The 25,442-nt window shown below is 40.8% G+C and overlaps 1 protein-coding gene across 2 annotated transcripts in view; it reads right to left on the reverse strand.

Moving 5' to 3' along the window:
• The window catches only part of SPOCK3 (SPARC (osteonectin), cwcv and kazal like domains proteoglycan 3), a 399,722-nt gene that overhangs the window by 189,329 nt on the left and 184,951 nt on the right, over positions 1–25,442 (reverse strand). For both annotated transcript variants that reach the window (XM_034771585.1, XM_034771584.1), the window contains one exon: positions 3,162–3,276. In XM_034771585.1, coding sequence (XP_034627476.1) covers positions 3,162–3,276 — 115 coding nt within the window. The remainder of the gene's footprint in view (positions 1–3,161; positions 3,277–25,442) is intronic.

Raw genomic sequence — 25,442 nt, forward strand, 5'->3', positions numbered from 1 at the left:
TCAGGGTACAGGTAGGGGGTAGGGTCCTGGGGGGCAGTTGGGGGGGGTCTTAGGAGGGGGCAGTTAGGGGACAAGGAACAGGGAGTCTTAGGTAGGGGGTGGGGTTCTGGAGGGCAGTTAGGAGCAGGGGTCCCAGGAGGGGGCAGTCAGGGGACAAGGAGCGGGGGAGGTAGGGGGCTGGGAGTTCTGGGGGGGAGCTGTCAGGGGGCTGGAGTGGGGAGAGGGATTGGAGCAGTCAGGGGACAGGGAGCAGAGGGGTCTGGAGTTTCGGGGGGGCGCTGTCAGGGGGTGGGGAGTGGTTGGATGGGGCGTGGGAGTCCCAGGGGTCTGTCTGGGGGTGGGGGTGTGGATAAGGGTTGGGGCAGTCAGGGGACAAGAGGCAGGGAGGCTTAGATAGGGGGTGGAGTCCTGGGGGGCAGTTAGGGGCAGGGGTCCCAGGAGGGGGCAGTCAGGGGACAAGGAACGGGGGGAGGGTTGGGAGTTCTGGGGGGGCGGGAAGTGGGAGGGGCAGGGGCGGGGCTAGGGCGGGGCTCCTCCCGTCCTCTTTTTTGCTTGCTGAAATATGGTAACCCTAATTTCAGTGAGATAAGAGACAGACAAATACAAATTTTGGACTAAATTCTGCCCTATTAGATCTGCACTTAGAGGGTATCCATGACACAGATCTTCATACTTCTGCATGGACGGAGGAGTCTCGGCACCTCAGTAGCACCATGCCCCCAGCATTTTATAAAGGCCTCTTCACACAGCCCAGGAAAAGTGCTGGGGAGCATCAGAGATTGGGTGAGTCTGGGTTGGGGACAGGACGGACCATACACATTGTCACCCATCTAGCCCCATATAAGATAGTGAAAAAAAAATACAACCTGGGGCTGCCTTGTTTTTCCTGTACAACTCCCCTGAAGGAATAGTTCCTGGAACAGCCAATAGAAACTGGCAGTGCAGAAACTAGAGCTAATTTGCCCCAATGGGAAGATCTAAGTGGATCTTTGTGTGGACTTCCCCCGGGAGAATTAATTCTCCAGAATCCCTCACACAAATTTTACAAGAGAAATAGATTATCTTGGCCATGACTGTGGCTGAAAACAATCCTGCCTGTGAGGAATAAAATATGAGTGTAGGCTCTTAAGGATAAAATTTTGCAAGGATTTATTCTCAGATGTTCCATCCTTATAGCTTTGCTGGGGGGAAAGCTATGGGTCTTACCCAAAAACCTGCTAGGTTCTCAGAGGTCTGCACAGAGGCTGGCCCCCTGTAGTGCCTTGCCTCTCCTCCCTTTTCCTACTCCATGTACAGCTGTCCCCAGTGAGCAGATGTGTGGAATGGTTAGAAGAAGGGGCAATGTATTATACAAAGGATAATGGAGCCCAGTGCTATATTACCTTTCTCACCTAATTTCTTTGCGGATGGAAAAAGGACGATGTATTTTGTTCTTCCTTCCCACCACTTTCACCATGGTCAGGCCACAAACTGCATGGAAAGCACCTCTTCAGGAAGAGAATGCACCATGATAGAAAGGGTTGTCCCACTGTTCTGGGAGGAACGGTAGATCCAAACATGTTAGGGTCCCCTCTGTGCCTAGATCTACAGGACAGGATCTGGCTTAATACTGAATAGTCCACATAAGTTTCCTAGTTTTTAGTTCCAATTAGTGAGTTTCTACCATTCTTGAAAATTCACATAATGAGTTTTGATTATATTCAGACAGCATTTCAAGAACCAAAGCCCACCTTCCTGTACTAGATCAAGGGCAATGGGGAAAGAAGGCCTTATACAAATATTTATGCAAATACTGTAGGCAATTGCTGCTGGTCTACAAGACTTTTCAGCACCTATCTACTTTACACAGGTTTTTTTTATTATTATTTTTCCTCATATGTGTAATACCCTCTGAGAAATATAAACATTTTCTTCAATTATTTTGTCCTTTTGCATTTGGCCTTGATATTTTCCCCTACGGTTCGAATGCAACTGAAATTAGCAAAGTTATTTGAGAATAACTCTTTCAATTTCTATAATAATAATACCAAAATCTCTAATTTTACACCATCATTGGTTAATGTCAAAAGCATAACCCTACAAATAGTTTTTGTTAAATAATTGTGGCTGCACAGTTTAAAACACTGCTTTTCACCTCACGAAAATACTAGCTTGTTTCTTTGATCCACCACAGATGGGTATATTTCAGCATAACTAGATATTAGGAAATTGAAAACATTCCTTAACAAATATAGCTTTATAACTGTTCTATCTCAAAAGCTTGATACTTTCCCCTTAAATATATAGTTTTCACGAGCCAAGAAATACTGTCTATTATGTTACTGGTTAAACTTTTTCATCATTATGGCCCCAACTCAGCACTTCAGCACGTTTAGTTTTAAGCAGGTTGTTAAGGCCCATTAAAGTCAATAGGAGTTCAGCACATATTCAAGTGCTTTGCTAAATTGGGGCATATGTACAGTAGTTCGCTCATCTTACAAAAGACATTTTAATATTTCATAGCTAAAACGTTAAATATGTTCCCAAAAGAGAAGTATAAGGGGGAAAATAGGCCACGTTCTGACCCTACGCAAACTGTACCACACATTTGCTCCTTGTGTGTAACTGGTGTAGAACTCAAATGGCACTACATTAAAAAAAAAAAAAAAAAAGGAGTGAATATTGCACATAAGCAAAAAAGTACACCAAATAAATGTTGGGATTTACCTTAACCAAGAACAGTCAGACAAATGTGTGCCCAATAGTATAACAATAGTATAACAATGCAGCCTTTGGAAGGGAAGAACCTTGGGGATTCTAAAGAGATTTCAATACAAAAAAAAAAAAAAAAAAAATGAAATCACAGCAGTGGAAGATTATCTCCTGGGATATGGGATAATTAGTTTTGTTGCAATTGGTATAAACACTATTTCCTTGAATGTAGCAGTAGTTTTATCAGCAGCTTATTCTATGATCATATATGTATATCCTGTAACACACTATGTACAAATATGCAACGATCACAGTAATTAATCAGTGCATAACTATTACAAAAATCATCTCAATTTCCTCCCCATAGTACGTTGTAGAGAAACTACAGTATTTACAATTTGTTCACAGGTTGTAGTTATTAATGGTGAAGACAGTAAACTAATCAATAACATTAACTTTAAAGCATTTACCTGTGTGTAAGTCTCCGATGACTAATGCAAACAGCAGTCTGTTGGTCTTGAGCAATGCATACCTTATGGCGACTACATTTCATCTTTAGGCATGGATCTTTAGCAGGATCTAAAGCTAAAAACAATTGTAGAAAAATATTTTAAAACCTTCTTTTAGTATATACCCTGCAGTAAATTAGCTATTTAACATGTTTGCTTGTTCAGCACTTGGTACAATGGAGCCTTGATTCTCAACTGGGACTCCTAGATGCTACCATCATATAAATAAAAAATAATAAACCAAATCAATGTTTAAATAGAATCATCTTTGTTAACTGACTTTCCTACTTGTTCTCATTTATTTTAAAATACTTGCCATTATAATTCAGTTAAATGTATCAAGTCACACCTCTGTTTCAACATTTTCAATAGCAGAACAAAGCAAAACACAGCACAATCAATGATGTACAAACTTGGGCTACTCACATCTTTAAACTTTCACTTAAAGAGAAAAGCAGATTCTCAGGAAATTTTTTAAAAAGTGTGTAAAATATGCTTAATTTCACAAAATTTTTTAAAATCCTAAATAACCTCCCCTTCTTCCTATCTTACCAGCACACTTAAATTCATATGGTATTTAGACCTATGAAGGCTATAGACGCCAGTATTGACTGCTAAGTAGACTTTTAAAACAAATCACTGCACGCAAAAAGACAGCAGGAAAAATCACATCAGAAGGTATTTCTGAAGGAATATCATAGGACACCCCACTAGCTCATCAAAAGAGAATTATTAAACAGTGAGGTAGACCTGAATATAATTCAGAGAAATGTGAAGGCTCAGGCCTTACCTTCTCTTTTCTACTGTGTAGAGTAGGGTGAGTGGTACTCCTGAGGGCATTTTGCACCAAAAAATTAAAAATTCTGCACACAATATTTTAAAATTCTGCAAATTTTGTTTGTCAAATGTGGAGACTCCAGCATGGCACTGGGGAGCACAGACCACTGGCTGCACAGAGGTGGAGATCACTGTACAGCTTCCCCCAGGAAAAGGACACAGCGGTGAGCCCCAACACAGCACAAGGACTGGGCCTGCTCCAGAAACCCCCCAGAACCCTACCCCTCTGTGCCAGGTGCACCAGGTGTGGGCAGGGAGGCAAGCTCAAGAACATAGGATCCAAGTGTGGAGAACTTAGTGTGGGAGGGATCCAGGTGTGGGTTGAGAAGATTCCGTGTGGGGCAATCTGTGTGCGGGTGGCTCAGTAAGGGATCCAGGTATGTGTGTGTGGGGGGGAGGATTTGAATGCACAGGGGCTTGTTGGGGACCAGATGCAATGGTAATGGGACTCCACGGGGGGAAGAGGTGTCAAAGTGAAGGTGGTTGGGGCTCAGCAGGGAGGGGTTTGGATGTGGGGAGCCTGAGACCAGGAATGGAGGAAGTAAGGGAGCAAAGCAATTCAGGAACAAATGACGTGGAGGGGGTGAGACAGAGGGTGTGAGAAGGGAGTCTGAGTAGATGGCTGCATATTGAGGAATATGAACGAGACAGAATGAGATAGATCAAGAAAGGGGACTTAGGCTCAGTACTGCAATCCCTAGGTTTAGGTGCCCTGCCGCACAGTAGAATCTCCAGCCCCCGAGTTTGATACTCAGGCTCCCTATACAATGCATGGGGAGAATGAGGCTCCTACGAATGTGATCCACAGTAAGCAGCAAGCTGCGGAAGGAGCTGCCTAAGCTAGCCAATAAGAAAAACCTACCTCTCAAAGTGAAGTAGGCACCAAACTCTGGCCTATCTTCACTTGGGACTCTCAGCCATGGACTGTCTCCTGGAGGTAGGTGCCCATGCCAGGTCAGGGTTTTCTCCCCAAGTATGTCATTGTGATGGTGGTGGTCATATACTCAAAAGAGTGGTTAGAGATGTGGGAGACCTGGGTTCAAAATCCTTTCTCTGCCTGAATAGAGGCAGTTTGAACCCAGGTCTTCCACCTCACAGGTGAGTGCCCTAGACAGGGCCCTACCCCAAAATATCTTACAATTCAGCAGTTGGAAACCTGGTTTCTACTTTTTACTCTGAATCAGATGAATTGGGGATTTGAACCTAGGTCTCCCATACCCTGGATAAGTGCTCGAACCACTTGGTTGTCAGGTATAAGAGGGTAGCCCGATCAGACAGGTGTACTCTTAGGCGGACATTTACACTCAGCTTTTGGAATGTGGGAATCATATGCAAATACGGGAGCTAGCGCCCCCTTCCTGGTCCAAATTCTCAACTGGGAACTCCCTAAATGAGTTTGGCTGCCATGTGTGCGTGTGCATGTGTGGGAGAGACATAGAAAAAGAAAACACTGAGGAATCACTGTTCAAATGTCATATTTCTCTTAGGAGTAGAATGATCCTCAAATATTTTGATTCAATGCATCACTTTTCTCCTTTCTCCCACATTTTCAAATGTGAATGTGCTGTCAAACTCCTGGGTCTATTCTCCCGCCCAAGAGAGCAGGGGAGTCATTTACCATTTCACTCAAGACAGTTTGTACCGCATCCCTACCGTATACACAATCCTAGAAGACATGAAATTGTCATGTCTAGTAAATGAAATATTTCCCTTGTGTCAGACTGTTCAGAGCATATTCAATTTTGTATTAACCTACTTAAGGCAAGTAGGATTTACTTTCAAAAACATTATTAAGTTAATTATAATAAAAATACAGTATTAATATGATGCAAGTATATTTTACTGGACTGTCGATATGATTTTATAAATTTTTGTGTTTTATATAAATTCTCCAATTTCCTGATATCACTTCAAGGGCTATGACAAAAGTGATTCCAAATTTAGACAAACCTTTCATTTTTCCTTTTGACACTAATAAAGAGAGTGCTGGCAGCAGTACCTATTAAGGATGCCCAATATTTCCCATTATAAGACCCTATTTAAAGTTTCATATAAAACTTTGACAAACTTTAACCACTTGGTCTGAAATTTTCTATGCCCAGTATCTGCCACAGGGTGGACTTTTTTAGAATGTTTTGGCCAAAAGACATTATCAACAATGAGGATAGGGGGGGAAATATATTTTGAAATATGTTTGGAATGATAAAAAACTTCTGGCAATCTTATTTGAGACACTCAATCACACCGGTGCTTTAGTGTAGGGACTCAATATTTGGCAAGGGGTGGCATTTTTTGTGCCTTTTGTCACCCCCATGAAAATACAGTAAAGTTATAAGTCTCTGAAAAATCTCAGTTTGCCCATGTTCACTAGAGACTTAAGAGTTTAGCAGATAGAATCTCCAAAGATTCTAACTTTAGTGAGCATGCTCCACTCCCTCACAGCTCCTACATTTGACTGGACTGTATATGTGCCATTCCCACAGAGTGACTGAACGTACTCCCGCCCAAAAATTCAGGGGTGAGGCTGGACTTCCCCTGTAACTGCAGATCCTGGCTGCTCTGGGCCAGGGTGGGACCGAGTGCAGGGAGACCATCTCTCCTGTGCTCTCAATGACTCTCCCTGCTGACACCCAGACAGCATGCAGAAGGAAGCCACTTGACTCAAATGCAGAGGGGACAAGAGCCATACTGGGGGGAATGGAAGTTAGTAGATTGGGACAAGCAGTCTGGCAAGAATGGGACTGCAGGTGGCAAAGAGAGAGGAACTCGGACTGAGAGACGGTGAGGGTGGCTGGGAAGGGCGAGCAAGGTAGGGTTACCATACGTCCGGATTTTCCCGGACATGTCCGGCTTTTGGGGGCTCAAATCCCCGTCCGGGGGGAAATCCCCAAAAGCCGGGCATGTCCGGGAAAATCGGGAGGCTCGGCCGGGGCCTCTTTGTGCGGGGCCGGGGGCATGGTGCCGGGCCGGGAGCCGGGCCGGGGGCCAGGCCGGGCCGGGCTGGGCCCGCGGGGCCGGGAGCCGGGCCGGGCCCGCGGGGCCGGGGCTGGGAGGCGGGGTCGGGGTCGGGGCTGGGAGCCGGGGGGTGCGCCGGGGGTGGTCGGCCAGGGCCCGAGCTGACCCAGGCTGGAGCAGCCGGGGGCCAGCCTGGGCCGCGCCTCCTCCCCCCCCACACTCCCCCTTACCTGCTTCAGGCTTCAAGCAGGGGAGGGGGCGGAGTTGGGGCGGGGGCGTGGGCGGGGCTGGGGGCGGGGCCGGGGCCCCCGGGAGTGTCCTCCATTAGGAGGCACAAAATATGGTAACCCTAGAGCAAGGAAACTCAGACTCGGAGAAATTGGAACAGTTAACTGAAGGGGTGGAGGTGGGGAAGCTTCAACTTGGGTTAGAAGACTAGGAGTTGGTGAGAGAAATAAGGGGGAGGGAACACAAATCATATGAGCAGCTGTGTGGAGAGCATGCATGGCGGGAACACTGGACAAGAGGACTGGAAAACAAGAGGGAAATGGCAGTGGCAATGGGGGTGGATGGGAGACAGATCTAAAAAGGAGCTGTCTAGATAAAAGACACTGGGACAAGTAGTCAGGGAAGGGTGTGATTGAGACAGGGAACTGAGGAAAGGGGAGTCTAGGACTATCTCAATAAGGATACTGGGATGAAAAGCCCAAAGAGTGGAGACTAGGCCAGAGTAGGCAAAGAAAATACAACTGGGACAAAGAAGACGGGGACAGGGCAGGTTATCGGGATTGGACAGAAGATGCAAAACTTGATGGGAGATCAGGCAGAAATGTGTCTGACTACTAGACAGCACTACCTTCCACAGCCTGAATGGAACCCAGAATTCCTGAGACAAATCATTCCTCTGATGTCAGCAAATATTTGTGAAACCCATTGACGCAGTGTGTCCCCCCTCCCCTTTTAATGCTGTTCCACTCACAGGATGGCACCCCACTACTATATCATCCACTTAACTCAAGTGGCAGAAGTCTGCATGATGGCTCTAAAGGTTCCAAACTTGCTGATGATCCATGTAAGTGTCAATTTCTATTTTTTCAAGCTTCCTTTTTAAAAAAGCCTTGGAAATTACACAAAATAAAAACTACATTAAAATAACATTATTAAGGTTGCAAAGTCAAGTGCTCATAAGTTAGGAAACGCCAAAACTATGGTTGCCTATGCAACCTTCTTTGGCTGTCTTGTGTATATGCATTATGATACAGTCTTTAAATACATGATTGTGCATTCATTTTTCCATTTCTCTATTTTTTTTTTGTTTAGTAAACAATGTTTGTATACAAGTTTACTAAAAGCAAGTTCATGTTCTTCCTGTTTGCATTCACATTCAAAAGTAAACTTTAAATTACAGTATGAGCAGCTTTGTATGTTTGAACTGCCAGGTGTTGTTAATATAAGGCAGAGTAAGCGAGCAGCATGGAAACGAGAACCAGTGTCTGATAGTTAATTAGAGATTTGACAGCCAATTTTGTGGTACTAAATATGATTAAATATAGCTTCAAGTCATTGAAATGACTTTCTTATTCTGAACCTTTCTTAACAACACATTCAACTGTACGAAGCTTATGCAACCCACTATAAACAAACGTAAAAAAAAGTGATGGAATCCATAATATAACAACTCTGCAATGCAGACTGAAAAAAAAACTGTTTATGTAATTACACATTAATATATCTAAATATCAATAGACAGATTCTAGCTGCTTTGTATTTCTACAGCCCTGACAAATATCCATAAATCTGCCTCAATAGGCTATGCCACAGGTTTATGGTTTTGCTATGGTTTGATTTAAGCCTTTGTCAAAAAGACTGAGTATTGGATAGGCACTTCTTAAAACTTGCCATATAAACTGAAATAAATAAATAAATATCAGAAAATAAATATCATTAACACTGCTTCCTGATAGTCACTACGTTTCTAAGACAACTATTATTTCCTTTGTGGTTTTCACACCTTCAAAATGTATGAGGAAATAGACTTCATTGTCAGGAAGAAATTAAAGTTTTGTTATTTGTACACAAAACAGAGAACACCATTTGGTATGCATTGCTAGGAGTATTTCTTCCTATTTCTAAGTTTGTAGAACTGTACCAAGTTGCTGTCATATTATGAATAAAACCTTCCACTGCACTTGAAATATATTTAAACTGCTAATTTAATACAAATAAATCTTAATGCAATGTTAAATGGGAAATTTTAAATCACAAAATCAGGAAATTGTTTCATTTTCAGAGGGCAAAATCTCTGGACACTCCATGTGCTTAGCTAAAGTACAAAAACAACTTAAAAGCTTCAAATAGGCTATGGAGGGCTGCAGTAGGGAGCCTCTGAAGGGCCTCAGATTAAAACAAGTAAGGAAGGAGTTATGTTGAAAATACTAATTCACCAAAAATTTTGATTATGAAACCACCTTCTCATACTAGATAAATATTCACTCCAGCCATGAGATACACAAGGTCCCAATAGTTTTTAACATATAAAAACAGTTTGTAAAAGTGAACTTTAGTAGATTCTGGTTTATAAACAAATAAGTTATGAATTTATTTAACCAACACACAGTGAAAGTATTAAGATTTCTTGCACCTTTTACAATCACTAAATTACTCAACCCCTAAATTACTTTGCAATAAAATAAGAAGTTGGAAACCAACTTCATTCCATCGTAATGTTTTTGAAATTGACTTTTGATGCTATATGAAGCCATTCTAACAAGAAAAAAATTGCAAACACATTTTTGCACAGAACTGAGGGGGTTCACACAGCTCTAACTGCAACAAGATGTTGCATTCTGAGGTAAATACAGTGCTTCCTTACCTAATAATTTTAACTATGATAAGGGGAAAGTAGTACAGCCAATAAAGTTGTTTTTTTTTCTGATTAATCTATCAAACAGGTGGTGCTGGCCAATGCAGAAGCAGCTTCTCCCTCCCCACCCTGCAACCCAGAACATACTCCTCACGTTGTTTCTTCTGCTGGTTTCCACCTGTGATTTTCCCAAACTGAAAATCAAAAGGTTAGCCTAATTTGACCCACCTAGCCGCCGATTCCTTTAGCCTAAGACGTTAATGGTCTATTTTGGCGGAACATCTATACTTGTTTTGCCACATCATGTGAAAATGCTAGAAGGTAAGAGTGTTTATTTCTCTATTATGTGACTCTTCCATCAACAGATCACAAGTCTGACTAGCAGTAACATCAAGCTAGCAGGAAAAAAGAGCAGAAGTAAATGGCAGAATTTGGAGAAAGACTGAAGGACTAAGAGTTGAGGCCAAAGAAAGATTATTCAAATAAAATAATCATTCTACATGTTTTAAGATAATCAACTCTTTGGGACAAAGACTGTCTTCATTTTAAATCTCTATATAGTGCTATATATATTTTCTGCACTTAATAAATAAGAATTAGTCTTGATCATCATTGCTGAACTGTCCTAAACAACTGCTGCTCAAATACTGTACCAGGTGATAAAGATACACTGGGGTAGTGAAGCTTGAATAAGTTCCAGATGGCCATTCTGCAAAACTCCTCAACAGAGGCTTCAACTCAAATGAAGACCATTGTTCTATGGAAGGAGACTTTCTGAGCAGAAGCAATCAGCAACCATGTAAGAATATTGACTATACAATTGAATCCAGACTTGAGGAGAGAAAATGAAAAATGGGCCTTCCCATTCCCTATCTAGGAGCATTCAACAAAGATGACAATGTAATTTCCATTTCCATGGAACCAGGTCATGGGCAATAAATAAAAATTCACAGGAGCAGTGACCTGTCTGAGTTTTGCTGCTGCGGCTCCATGGTTTCCTCTGCCACTAGGGTGGCTGGGAGCTGCAGGGTTTTCTCCCCCCCTCCCCTGCAAGGCTGTCCCCGGTCTCCGGAACCCTGAGGAGGGCCCCCTGAGGAGGCGGTCGCCTGTCGACGGAACCCTGCAGGGGGACACTGATGAGGCTGTCGCCTGTCCCTGGAACCCAGCAGGGGTGAGAGCTCTGGATGGGGGGATGAAGCTCTGGGGTGGGGCTGGGGATGAGGGGTTTGAGGTGCCGGAGGGAGCTCAGGGCTGGGGTAGAGGTGCGGGAGGTGGTGCAGGATGCAGGGTCTCAGAAGCGCTTACCACAACTCCCAGTATGTGGCCACCAGGTCCTTGCAGCCCCGAGGCCCATAGGTGGCAAGGGAGGCTCTGTGTGCTGCTCTCATGCCTGGAGACACTGCCCCAGCATCTCCCATTGGACATGGTTCCTGGCCAGTGAGAGCTGCAGAGCCAGCACTAAGGACAGGGGCAGCGCATGGAGCCTCCCTTACTGCCCATGTGCCATGGGTGCGCAAGGACCTGGCGCCAGCTTCTGGGAGCCACGCGGAGCTAGGGCAGGCAGGGAGCCTGCCTTAGCCCCGGGCCCCCGCTGTGTCACTGACTGGACTTTTAACAGCCCGGTCGGCAGTACCAACCGGAGTCGCCAGGGTCCCTTTTCGATCAGACGTTCCGGTCGAAAACCAGATGCCTGGCAGCCCTAGGTGTCTGTAAGTTCAGGTATACTATTATGCCCATAAATTATGATAATATGATTGTCTTATGAAGTAAGAAGTACACCCAATACCCATATATGACAGTGTGCCCAATTCTATACCGTATATGCTTGTTCATTAGCCTGTTCATTTATAAGCCGATCCCCCAAGATGGCTAGGTAAAAATAGCAAAAACTGTATGACCCTTTCATAAGCCAACCCTATATTTCAGAGGTTGGCAAACTTTGGCTCCTGGCTGGTTAGGGTAAGCCTCTAGCGGGCCTGGATATTTTGTTTACCTGGAGTGTTCACAGGGATGGAGCCCCTCAGCTCCCAGTTGCCACGGTTTGCCGTTCCCAGCCAATGGGAGCTGCGGGAAGTTAAATTTCCATATATACTCATTTATAAGCTGACCTCCACTCTTTGATGCGTCACGTTTTTACCAAAAACATTCCGCTTATGAACGGAGTATATACGGTAATTTAAAACTTGCTCAGAGACTGGTATGAAGCCTTGCCTTTTGAATGTTCTTTTTGCTACATATCCTAGAGATCCTAGAGTTTATTGCACTTGTCTTGCCATACAGAACCATCTGAGGAATTTACTTCATTAGAGTTGTATTTCTTTGAAAGTTGCAATACCTTAGTGCAACAAGGGCAATACTATATATAAATCACCTAATGCAAAACCCAATTACCTGAAATGTCAAATCTCTCTTCATTTTGCCAGCATGGTAGCTCAGCAAGCTAGAGGCTAATATTGCAAGTGCTTTTGGAAACTAATCCTCGTAGCTGGAAAGTTGTTTGTTGAAAAGAGAGAACAAAAGGAAGATTCTATACAAGCCCTTTTATTTGGTTCACTTGGCACAGATACCATGGAAAAAATCACAAATCACAGATATGTAGGGCTGGACGGAACCTTGAAAGGTCAGTTAGTCCTGGCCCCTTCACTGAGGCAGAACAAAGTAAACCTAGACCATCCCTGACAGATGTTTGTCCAAACTGTTCTTAAAAAGCTCCAGTGACAGGGATTCTACAACCTCCCTTTGAAACCTAATTCAGCGCTTAACTATTCATAGATTTTTTTTTTCTAGTATCTAACCTAAATCTTCCTTGCTGCAGATTAAGCCCATTACGTCTTGTCCTACCTTCTTTGGACATGGAGAACAACTGGCACCATCCTCTTTATAACATCCTTTAATATATTCGAAGACAGTTATCAGGTCAGCCCATCAGGCTTCTTTTCTCAAAAGTAAATTGTGCTTGAATACAAATATTCAAATATAGTCAACTGAAGCTACAGGTGTTAAGCACCATTGGAAATTATGTCAATCACAGTAAGTTCCTAACTATAGATTTAGGAATTCTAATTGAGGCAGGCAAGCTTGACAATTTTAGCTTAAGACTTTTTACAGTCTTTAACAATGATAATTTTTAGCACTTATATAGTATGTTTTTACATTTTCAAGATGCTGTCACATTCACCACAATGCCTATCTGAGGTACGTATTATCTCTGTTATACAGATAAGGAAACAGAACCAAAAAGTGACATAGCAAGTCACTGGAAGAACTGGAATTAGAAATCTGGGCTTCCTTCCTTCCATCCCACTGCTCAGTTCACCAGGCTCTGTCACCTCTTTACGTATTTATGCCAAAAATCTTCCTTTCAGAAGGATGATGTCATTTTACAATGGGAACTGTAATTGTAAAAATAACACAATGTCTTGGAAAGAGAATAATAATAATCATACTGAAAGGTAAATGAGGGTCTTATTTTTTTCTTAGCCATCAGCCTGTTATCCCCAGTTAATATAATCAGTTTGATAAAACAGTACCTTTCAAGTTAATCATCTGATAGATATATTTCACTGTCATTAAATTATGGTTTCATTGCCTGCCACCAAACCAGTGTGATAAAATCATCCCCCCCCTCCAGTAATCTGGATAATAACAACAGAAGTGATTATCCATTTTCTGAGAACCCAGGTAACTAATACATTGTTAGCCATTCCCATCTGTAATTCTAATCAGTTATAAATTACAACTCATTATTGCTATTTAATAAAGCACTACAGCATTAGCCCTGATCTCTCAAATATATATATGTTACCTTGTTAGTAAACTGTAATTTAATTCCAAATCATATTTTGCATATAAAGTGCAGTTCTACTGTGATTTTGTAAAAATAATGTCATTATGTCCCATCTCGGTAAACTTGGAGAGCAAATCTTGTCAGTATACAAGCAAATATAGATATACATTTTTAATTGGCAATCCTGCTAACTCAACCCAAACTGAGTGTCAAGAGGAGTACCATCTGGCTCATGCATCGACAACAGTGAAATCTGTAATTGGAACTTAAATAACAATTCTGAATGGAAATGTACCAACAAGCTTCCATATACCTGTGCTGGTTCTACAGTGCTGCTAGTAATATAAGATCGGGGTGGGGGAGGGGAGAAACAGTTTTGTTAGGAAAAGCAAATAGGCATGACTGAATACATACTGGAAAGATTTTTATTTAGTTGCATTCCCGAGTAGAACTCTACTTAAAGAAAATTGTCTATAGGGGTGTATTTGTTAAAACATATATGTAGAAATAAAACAAAAAAAATCAGTTGTGGGGATTAGTTACCAAAACACCAAATGACAAAAAGCTTGAAGTTTTCCAGTGAAAAGGCTAAAATCTATTAAATTAAGTCCTTTCATTAAAGACTAAAATGCCCATGTCTCTTGTCTCTCTATGGAGTCCTGTATAAACAGAAAGACAAATACATTAAATTAATTAAAATTGGAAGACAATCAAATTAGAAGGGAGGCCAGAGGGAGTTTACAGTTCTCACACAGGTAAATTTGAGAGATTTATTTAATTAATACAGCTTTAGATTAAGAAGTATCTAGAGAAGATGGAAATATAAAAAAGTTGCCAGAAGAAAAGTACAAGAGATGTTCAAAAGCCTAATCATCAGACAAAAATGTCTCTTTCTCTTGCCCTTGTTTTGTTCATCACATTGCATTGCACCCATTTGCAATGCAAACAACACAAATCTTAGGCCTTGGCTACACTTACCCGCTAGTTCGACGGCTGGAAATCGAACTTCTGGGTTCGACTTATCGCGTCTAGTCTGGACGTGATAAGTCGAACCCGGAAGTGCTCGCCGTCGACTGCGGTACTCCAGCTCGCCGAGAGGAGTACCGCGGAGTCGACGGGGGAGCCTGCCTGCCGAGTGTGGACCAAGGTAAGTTCGAACTAATTCGAACTAAGGTACTTCGAACTTCAGCTACGTTATTCACGTAGCTGAAGTTGCGTACCTTAGTTCGAATTAGGGGGGTAGTGTAGACCAAGCCTTACTCTCTAATTTCTAATCTTTAGAATGTATTTAATTTAAATTGAGATATGCCTCTAACACATACACACGACTCTGGTACATAAACAGTATAAATCTTGTTTTGTCTTTTTAATATCCTGGACTTCACTCAACCCAAAGCTCTGGGTGCTATGTAACACATTAGACCTAAATTTTGCAACTCTGCTTCCCCTTCCCTAATGCCCTCGTCTCCTTACTGCCCATTGTCCCTTCACAGTCCAGATCAATTGATACATTAATATTATATAAATACCCCGAAGTATATTTTAAGTTTTAACAGAAGCTTTCAGAGAAAAGCTAGCAGTTTTGACATTCGGGTAAGAGATAACTGAGGCTTTAGATACTTAGGTCAGGTCTATCCTACAGGCTTTTGCCAGCATAGGCAGTGTGTGGGGGTTGGGAGGGAGAAATCACATCACTAATGAACATAGCTACACTTGCAAAACTCCCTGTGTAGATACAGTTTCCAGTTGCAAGAGTGCCCTTTTTGCTGGCATAGTTTATATCATTCAGGGGGGTGGCTCGCTTAATTACACCACCTAAAGAGCACATTTTCCCAGCATAAGCAACTAGGGGGTTTTGCTGGTATAACTATACTAGCAAAGCCTTTAAAATGTGGGCTAGACCTTACAAAGGCCTGAAGGATAATTAGAATGTTTGATATCTAGGAAACAACAGAGTCTCTTGATGTTGGTGAAGGAATGAAACTCCTTCCCTCCCCCCACATAGTTGTATTCGTGAGGGGCACAGATAATTTAATTTGGGAAGAAATTAACTTTTGACACCAACTGTCTGCTTCACTGAAATCCACACCATATTATGCTACGACATCCTGTAATGACGAACAAACTCCTTTTCGATGTTCCTGCTAAAATGAGGAGCCATAAAATAGTTAACAATGCTTTCGCTGAAAATGTCATCAGTATTAATATCTCATTGAGATGAACAGGAACAGTTTACATATCTCTCAAAGCTATTTTCTGCAGCTTCAAGCAGACATCAATCCATCAGTTTGTATTAGGTTCACATTTTGTAGATTATTTTTGTAATCATAAAAGCTAGAGGCTGCCCCTCACCCAAAGAGAAATGAAAGCTTATATTCTAGAGCAAAATTACATGGCATTAATTTACAAAATTAAAAATGGGTGATGGATTTTTCAGCATTAGGGGAAGGCTCTAGATCAAGACAAAATGTTTTATATGACTTGCCGCAACAAATTTATTTATGTTGACCTTGACTATATCAGTTGACTTCTCAGGGCACGAGTGGTGCTAGTAACCACTCTGATCTCAGCTATATTAAGAACTGATAAGACTCCAGACTCTAGCTATGGGCTTACTTTATTAATTTAGTTTCAAAATGATATATAAAAACCACTTGTGAGTAGGTAGGAAACGGTGTGCATATATCACAAACACAGAAAGAACCATTAAACATGTTTTGAAGAAATGTCTATATATTTGTTTACTTTAGATCTGAAATAGTTAAAGATAAAATAAAAGATTTGTTGCTGTCTTTAGTTGCTGAGAAGTCATGGAAAATAATTAGGAGCCTCTGTTTTTTTTTATTATTATTTTTTAAGATAGATTTGGATCTGTGATCATTATATGCTAGGGGAAATTACTATATTCCAAAATTGATTTAATTATTACTAATGGATCCATTTATTTATCATTCACACTTGGCAGGGTGACACAGCAGGGTTACCCATTATCTCCCCTATGATTCAATTTTGTTATAGAGCTCCTGGCAATTGGCATTAGCCAGGATACTGTTATTTAGGGTATAATGGGAAATCAAGACTAGCAAGACTTAATATAGGAGTAATCTTTACACAAGTTCTGCAGCTTAAACCTCACTGAAAACTTGCCTTCTAAAAAGGACTTTCTGAAAGCTGCACAGTGCACTTCAAGAGATTCTGAACACCATTGACTCCCATCAAAGTCAACGAGACACGATCAGGCACAACATTTCTAGACTCTAGTCTTAAATAAGCCATTTTTCCAAATGTTGGTCATGATTCAGGGATGGGCAAAATAAGAACTAGTTATACTTTTGTCTACCATTCAAATAATATTCTAATCTATTTGGAGGTTCATGAGTGCTTTAATTTAACTCCCTTGCTTTCCATAGTGATGTCTGATGGCCTTCTCAACTTGGTTTGGCCCTGCTTCTGATCTCAAAGTTTATGATGGGAGTTTTGAATTTGACATGTCTATAAAGCATGGAATCCTTTTGGGACAGAATGTGACTCAAGAACAGTCCCTACTGGGGCAAAGAATAAAAGAAAAGCTGGAAAATCTCATTCCTCAGAGTACCAGGTAAGTCTCCTTGAGTTCATCTCAAAAGACATATTCTTGAGAAGAAAAGGTTGAGGAAAAGAAAAATAGTATCTCCAGGAAGTCCCTGGCACCACTAGTGATAAAAGTAGAGTTTAACTGGAAGGAGGAGGGTCTGATGAGTTTGCTGAATTTTTGGAGGTTAAGATAAACATCAGAACCGAATTTCCAAACTTCTGGTACTTGCAATTACCATCCATAGAATGTTAAAGTATGAATATCGCAGTGAAAAATGTTTTATTTTGGCAGGATACCTTAAGCAAAAGTATTTAAGATGACAAGACTGTTACAGAATAAAATACTTGCCAGACTGGAAAGGATCTAATGGTCAATCTCATTTGGTATCCAATCTCTAACAGTGACATATGCTAGATGCTTCTGAGGATGCCAGAAAACTCAACAATGCATACAGTAAGTGTGCAAAACCATATTCATGGTAGAAAAAGTGATGAAAAAGCCATTTTTCATGATCTGATCAGTGTATGGATGAAGCATTAGGACTGATAACTTTTTTTAAAAATCATGACAAATATAAATGCTGGTAAGATTAATGTTTATAACCATTATTTTTTTCTCCAGAGAAACTGATTGAATATCTGATTCAATAATATTCTGAAGCAGCAAATTTCATAAATTATTTATATGTTATATAAAGTGATATTTCCTTGAATTCACTTTACATATGTTGCTTGTTAATGGCAAATTTGTCTTTATTTCTTTATGCTTAAGGTTAAAGAGATGGTTATCTGTACACCTTCAACTATTTTACATGGGTTTATCATATCCCTCTAACTCTCCTAATCTTTTCAGTCAGTCACATGCGGACTTACCCCATTCCTCTAGTGACTTCTGCTGCCCTTCTCTGGTCCTTGTTTTGATTTCTGCTATGCCTTTTATAAGCAAACAAGACCAAAACTGGACACATAATGGTACCACTGATTTATGTAATTACAAAACATTTTCAGCATATTTCTCTCTCCCCTAAAACACAGCAGAATACCTTATTCACTTTTAAATCTACTGCTATGCACTGAGCAGTCACACTTGACCTGTCTACAATAATATCTCCATCTTATTCCTGAAAGGCTTCAAATTTAATCCATCCACTGATGGATTTAGAGCTATCATATACTTATCTGAAAAGAGTTAGATATGCCACCATGCTGCCCAATTTCCCAGTTCTGTTTGGCCCCTCTGGAGTTCTCACAGTAATCCCTAGTATTGACAAAACTAAATATGAATGTTGTCACCTGACTTGTCATCTCCATTTACAAGTATATTAATAAACTTGTAAAAATATAGGGCTGGAATGGACCTTAATGCGTCATCTAGTCCAGTCCCCAACACTGAAGCAGGACTAGATATTATCTAGACATTCCTGACAGGGGGATGTTTAACCTCTTCTTAAAAACCACCTATGACAGATTCCACAACCTCCCTAGCTAATTTGTTCCAGTGCTTAATAGACTCATTTTATATTTCACAATCATTATTACAACATTCATTTTACAAATGAATATTGAAATAAAACCAACAACCCTTATTTATTCAAATTTTTCCCCATATGCTTAGATCACACATGTAGACTGTTTCCTACAAGAGTTCAAAGTTTATATTTGTGCTTCACTGCATTCCACTCTTTGAATGATGAAAAACTGTGTCTAAGTGTGTGATTTTGATAGCTGTTTCAAAGAGTCTGAATTTCAAATATGATCCTGTCTATACAAAGTAAACATGCCTTATTCTACAATAGACAAAAATAAGGATGTATATTTCAATTTCATTTCCCACATGCTGCATCCTATTTCTATTGTATATTTTAAAGGCACTCACATGAAGTATGTCACGTAGGGTCAAGACATGTATATATAAAGATGATAAAAAGATATGCATCCTAAAAAGAAGAGACCATAAACAAGTTGATTTTGCTTTTATTTCAGCATCAAGAGCAAACAATATCGTTGCTGTAAATAGTTCAAAAGATGTATTACTTTCTATTCTTTTTTGCATATTGCTAATGTTTCAATAACTATATTTGCCTTTATAATTTTGTATTTAATTGTTTTGCTGTTGTCTTATTTAACTTATTTGTAAAATACTAAACAAACACTGTTTAAATGGGTACATACATTTAATCTTATCAACAGATTAATTAGTGTTCATATCTACAGTTTACATCCCTGAACTGTTTATTACTGAAATTACTTCATCTTTGCTATTACTAAGAAGCTACTTACTATGTAAGCTAAGTTCAGGCTTCTGCGCATGTATGATGGAGCTCTTTATACAGTTTAAGTGACTGCTAAAGTAACGAACTGGGAGAAAATCCTGAACTGGCTGAGGGATATAATCAATTATAAATTAAAAGTTAACAGAAAATGAGTCTGTTAATATCAAACATCAGCTTCTGGGTTTTTCAAATTCTAAATGTTAAATCATTACCCCCTACAAACACCACAAAAAATGCTGATATAGACTGAGACCACTATATCAGAAGTGCACACAATTAATCTATGGCAACTGTTAGACTTGTACTGTAAGCCGGGGTCGGCAAACTTTCAGAAGTGGTGTGCCGAGTCTTCATTTATTCATTCTAATTTAAGGCTTTGCGTGCCGGTAATAGATACCTTCTAAAAACATTAAAATGTTTCTATGAGTCTTGTGACAGACCCAGACCAGTGGGGGACAGGAGTCTGGTAGAGGGTAAATATACTGGTCACTGGATGAGTAGTTTTCTGTTCCCTGAGTGACCAGAGAAGGGGCTGCACTAGAGTAATCAGGAACCTGCTAGAACCAGTTAAGGCAGGCAGGCTAATTAGGACACCTGGAACCAATTAAGAAGAAGCTGCTAGAATCAATTAAGGCAGGCTAATCAGGGCACCTGGGTTTTAAAAAGGAGCTCACTTCAGTTTGTGGTGCAAGTATGAGGAGCTGGGAGCAAGAGGGAGTGCTAGTGCTGCTGGAGGACTGAGGAGCACAAGCATCATCAGACACCAGGAGGAAGGTCCTATGGTGAGAATAAGGAAGGTGTTTGGAGGAGGCCATGGGGAAGTAGCCCAGGGAGTTATAGCTGTCGTGCAGCTGTTACAGGAGGCACTATAGACAGCTGCAGTGCCCTGGGCTGGAACCCGGAGTAGAGGGTGGGCCCAAGTTCCCCCCAAATCTCCCAATTGACCTGTACTGTGGGTTCTCCCAGAGGGGAAGGTCTCTGGGCTGTTTCCCCAACCCACATGGTGAATCTCTGAGGCAAGAAAATCTGCCAATAAGCGCAGGACCCACCAAAATAGAGGAGGAACTTTGTCACAGTCTGTAATACATAACTAAACTATTGTTGTTATATGCAAAGTAAATTAGGTTTTTAAAATGTTTAAGAAGCTTCATTTAAAATTAAATTAAAATGCAGAGCCCCCGGACTGGTGTGAGTGCAACTGAAAATCAGCTCGCGTGCCGCCTTTGGCTTGTGTGCCATAGGTTGCCTACCACTGCTGACTAGCATTTATCCATCCATCTTGGATAGGTACAGCCAAAATGGAGAGACTTATTTGATTCTTTTTAAAATAAGTTGGATTTCAACCATAATATTTTGGCTTCTGTGCTTATTTATCAGATGCATTTATAGTAATTAATTGGTTGTCAATTTATAATCAGATGTAAAGACCACCACAAAACACTGCATGTGGCACTTATTTATCACAAATAAGTCAGAGGCAGATTCAAATTAAAAGGAAATGGTTGTCACCTTTATTTACATTTTCTTGTTATGAGATAAAACAACAAACAGAAGGGATAATTGAAGATTTCCTCCCACTTTCTCTGTTCCACTTTATTACTTCCTTATCCTTCAAGAACAATCAACTGCCTACAACCATAGGCACAATAGACAGTATATTTATTGGAAACATATTTTCTAACAAAGGCTGTGACAGTGTTATGATCCTGGCCATCAAAAAAGTTATGCAAGCCTTCAAACACCACAATTCATCTAATAGAAACAAAGAAACAAGTGTCTAATTACTGATTACATGGCAGTAACTATCTGCCGGGGTTCTTCCCAGAACTAGAAGTTAAGAAGGGGAAGAGTTCATGTCTTTGCTACTGCTGTTTGAATGTCTTGCCCTATTTGCTCAAAAGAACCATCACTTTTAGTAATAGTTTCAGAAGCAGGCTGCTCTTTTCATAATTAGGTCTGAAATATTATTAATCAGCAACTTAACACCCTGAAGCCATCCTATGAACAATGAGGTGAATGTGTGTGTGCACATGGACGCATGCCCATTTATGCCTGTTGTGTTTCACACTTGCTGCCCTTCCATGGTCCACTTTCCAACAATCAGATAATATACCTCAAATTCCCCATCTGAAAATAGGGGTATTGCAAACCTTCAATCATTAAGGTTTATACATGGTTTTGGTATCTTTAGAGGTGACAAGTACTGAAGTTTTTCAATCAAATGTCATATTAAAGGCTGCATTTAACCCTGTTGTTCAGATGCTCAAAATTCTGAAAAATTAACCTTTGAAAAATTCCAGCCCAGATTTTCAAAAGGAGTTAGTGATTTTGAGCATCTCAAATATTGGGTGCCTAACTTCAAACTTCGTAAAGGGCTCTGATTTTCAGAGAATAGGTCCCCTTGGGTGGACAAAAATCCAGGCAACCAAAAATCAATCACTTTTGACAATCTTGATTCAATCCCCTAGCCCTTAGCCTATATGCTTCATCTCCGAACCAGAGGCGAAGTTATTTATTTTTTGTTTCATGAAAGTTTGACAAAAATCTCTTCACCATTTTAGAGTTATAGGAGAGAGGAAAAATTGAACACAACACAGCCGCTTTTCCCCCTTCCCTTTATTTTGTGTTTTTTTTCCTTGTGTTTATTTTTGTTTCATTTTGTGTCTTCTTAATAATTCAAGTGTTTGGAGGGAACCTTCCAACTGAGGGTCAAATTCTGCTCTCTTACACCCGTGTTAATTCAGAGTTACTCCACTGAATTCAAACTGAAGATGCCAGACAATGGCGTTACTCTGGATTTATACTTGTGTAGCTAATAGCAAAATATATTCATATATATGCAAATAGTCTTTGCTAAGGTGGTGCTTAGTAGGTTTTGGTTAGGGAAAAAAGATGTATGTGATTGAAAAGACACTTTAAGCATACTAAGATTTCAGCAGCTTTTAATGAAGCATAACCATCTTTGTGGTAACACTTCATCTATTTTTCCTATCTGGACCACATATCCAGCAACTGCTTCTCAGGATAGTGTGACAGTGGGAGATGGTAAAACACAGCACTATCTATCTATCTATCTATAATTATACACACACACACACACCCTCTCAAGGGCCTGATCCTGAAGACACTGCCTACAGTCATGCTTACTACCATAATTGATATCACTGGACCCAATGGCTCCATTCATAGTAGTAATTAATACACACATTTGTTTATAGGATCAGGCGTTTTTTCCTTTGCTGCGCTGACTACATCTGTTTCTTTTTCAGATGTGCTGCTGTCCTGTAACCTTGCAAAAAATGTACACAATCAAACAGCAGCAGCAAAGACATGAAATCTTCCCCTTCTTAACTCCTAGTCTAGTAGCTTTGTCTACAACAGGTATCAATAATGGATACAGGTGAGCCAGTGCTGGATTAATTGCAAATCTAGACAAGAAGAAAACAAAAACAAAGGTATGTTCAGTACCAGTTCGGAAACGATACTAAAATATAATTCTGAAGTATTATTTCACATCACTGGCTATCTTTATAACTAGGCTACTTGCTGACTGCATTGTGCTAATATTCAACTAGTAGGTTGGTGGTTCAGATTCTGAATTTGTGCAGTCAACTTGGCTGTAAATAAAAAAGCCTTTTGATGGCCATTGTGTATCCACAACTACCATCAAAACAAAAGAGCTGTTTGAATTATTGCTATAATTATTTAACAGTGTAGACCCTGCACAAAAGCAACACAAGAGAATATGCACTGAAGATGAAATGGGTAATGCAAACCAACTCGCAGTAAAATGTGTATTAATTTCTTTGGAAAAAAGTGATCAATTTCTGCTTACAATTAGCAAGTTTGTTTCTTATCTAAGAAAAAGGATACTTTATTTCTATAGATAGAAGTCATACTTTTAACTTAAAGTGTAATATTTCATCCATTATTTCTTCTGACTTCGTTAAATCTAAATTAAAACAAAAGATGCCCATTTATGTAACATTTTCAGGTTAACACATTAAGAAGTATTGCATATACATTTGAAAACAATTTCAGTATAAACACAAAATCATCTGGTAATACACTTGAGATAAAATTGACCTGAACAGTTCAGATCTCACATACAACATGGTCCACAAAACACCAAGAATAGCTGAAATCACACCCTGAAGCAACGAATACACAACACATTCATTTTTTCAGGTCAGTGGAGCTTTTGTACACCTCTCGCTCAGACAAGCCATCAATGAAGTGTCAAAAGACCCAATGGAGAAAGTATTCAATAAGGTGCACAAGGGGAAAGACACCTGAAAAGCCCTGTAGTCTGAAATATAACTATAAAAAGGGGGGAAAAAACAATATGCCTCAAAGTTTGGAGCCCAAACTGCACTTTGTTTAGAGTTATGAGCATTTCAGAGTTACGGACAATCTCCATTCCCGAGGTGTCCGTAACTGAGGTTCTACTGTATAAAGATTATTTTACTGCCAGCCCTACCAGCTGCAGACCTGAAAAGTCAAATTAGATCCTTACCATTTCTTGCATCATCACAAATAATGAAGTTTCTGTTAGCTACATTAGATTTTCAGTTATACCTGTCCTCTATGCTCTCAGTGACCATGAAGTCTCATTGACTTCAACAGAAGAGCAGAAGTGTAACTGATTGGAAATCAGTAAAGAATTCTGGTGATGATGCACAAGAACTCATCTCATTCTCTTTTAGCTGTGTTCTAGCGTCTGAAGGAGTTAAAATTGGTTAAAAGGTATTTTTGACACTAACATAGACAGGTCTCTGAATGCACACAATGGATAGATCTGCTGAGTACCAAGTTACCATTTTGCATAGCTACTTTTCAGGTAAACCTGCACCTTAAGCTTCAACTTAGAAAAAACAATGTGCCAGTGGGAGGAAAATGGCATCTTGTATTGGCTCTTCTCTTTTTCTTCCTTACTTCTGCTGAATCTAGGGTTGCCAACCCTCCCGGATTGGCCGGGAGTCTTTCCGATTAGGCATCCATCTTCCAGTGATTACTGAAAGGAATCTGGGAGATTTTAATAGGCCGCTAAAAGTCCAGTTGGCAGCGCAGCGGAGCGAAGGCAGGCTCTCTACCTACTCTGGCTCCACAGCACTCCCAAAAGCAGCTGGCATGTCTGACTCCTAGGTGCAGGGGCAGCCAGGGGGTCTCTATACGCTGCCCCCACCCCAATCACCAACTCTGCAGCTACTATTGGCCAGGAACCATAGCCAATGGGAGCTGTGGGGGTGGTGCCTGCAGGCGGGGGCGGCACGCAGAGAAGCCAGAGGGACATGCTGGTAGCTTCCGGAAGCTGCCCGAGGTAAGCGCTGCCCAGCCAGAGCCCTCACCCCTCCCTCCCACTCTTCAACCCCCTGCCCCAGCCCTGAGGCCCTCTGCTGCATCCCCACTCCCTCCCAGAGCCCGCACTCCAAACCCTCTTCTGTACCCCTGCCCTCTCCTGCATGCTGAACCCCTCATCCCCAGCTCCACCCCAGAGCCTGCACCTCCAGTCAGAGCCTTCACCCCTTCCCAACTCCCTGCTGAAAGTGAGTGAGGGTGGGAGAGTGAGCAATGGAGGGAGGGGGGATGAGAGAGTGGATGCATGGCCTCAGGAAGCTAAATCCCACTTGTCTTTTTTAGGGAGAGATTCTGAACTGGGGGGGGGAGAACAAATTTGGGAGATTATTACGATTTCATGCATGTTTCAAAACCCAAAATCAAATGGATTTTATATTGGGGGGGGGGGGGGGAGATATTTCTGTCTAGAAATACGGACACTGCACATAACTCATCACGGGAGCTGAGGAGTAAATATTATTTAAAAAAGCGTGAATATTACTGAACCATTTTTGCTTTGTTAGCATTCAAAAATATCCATTTTTCACTAACTTTTTCTGTTTTTATATTTGAAAATGAAAAAAACTAAGATGACATCCAAAATTGGCAATGCAAAC

The sequence above is a fragment of the Trachemys scripta genome, chromosome 5 (genome assembly GCF_013100865.1).
Source record: "Trachemys scripta elegans isolate TJP31775 chromosome 5, CAS_Tse_1.0, whole genome shotgun sequence".
Taxonomy (NCBI): Eukaryota; Metazoa; Chordata; order Testudines; family Emydidae; genus Trachemys; species Trachemys scripta.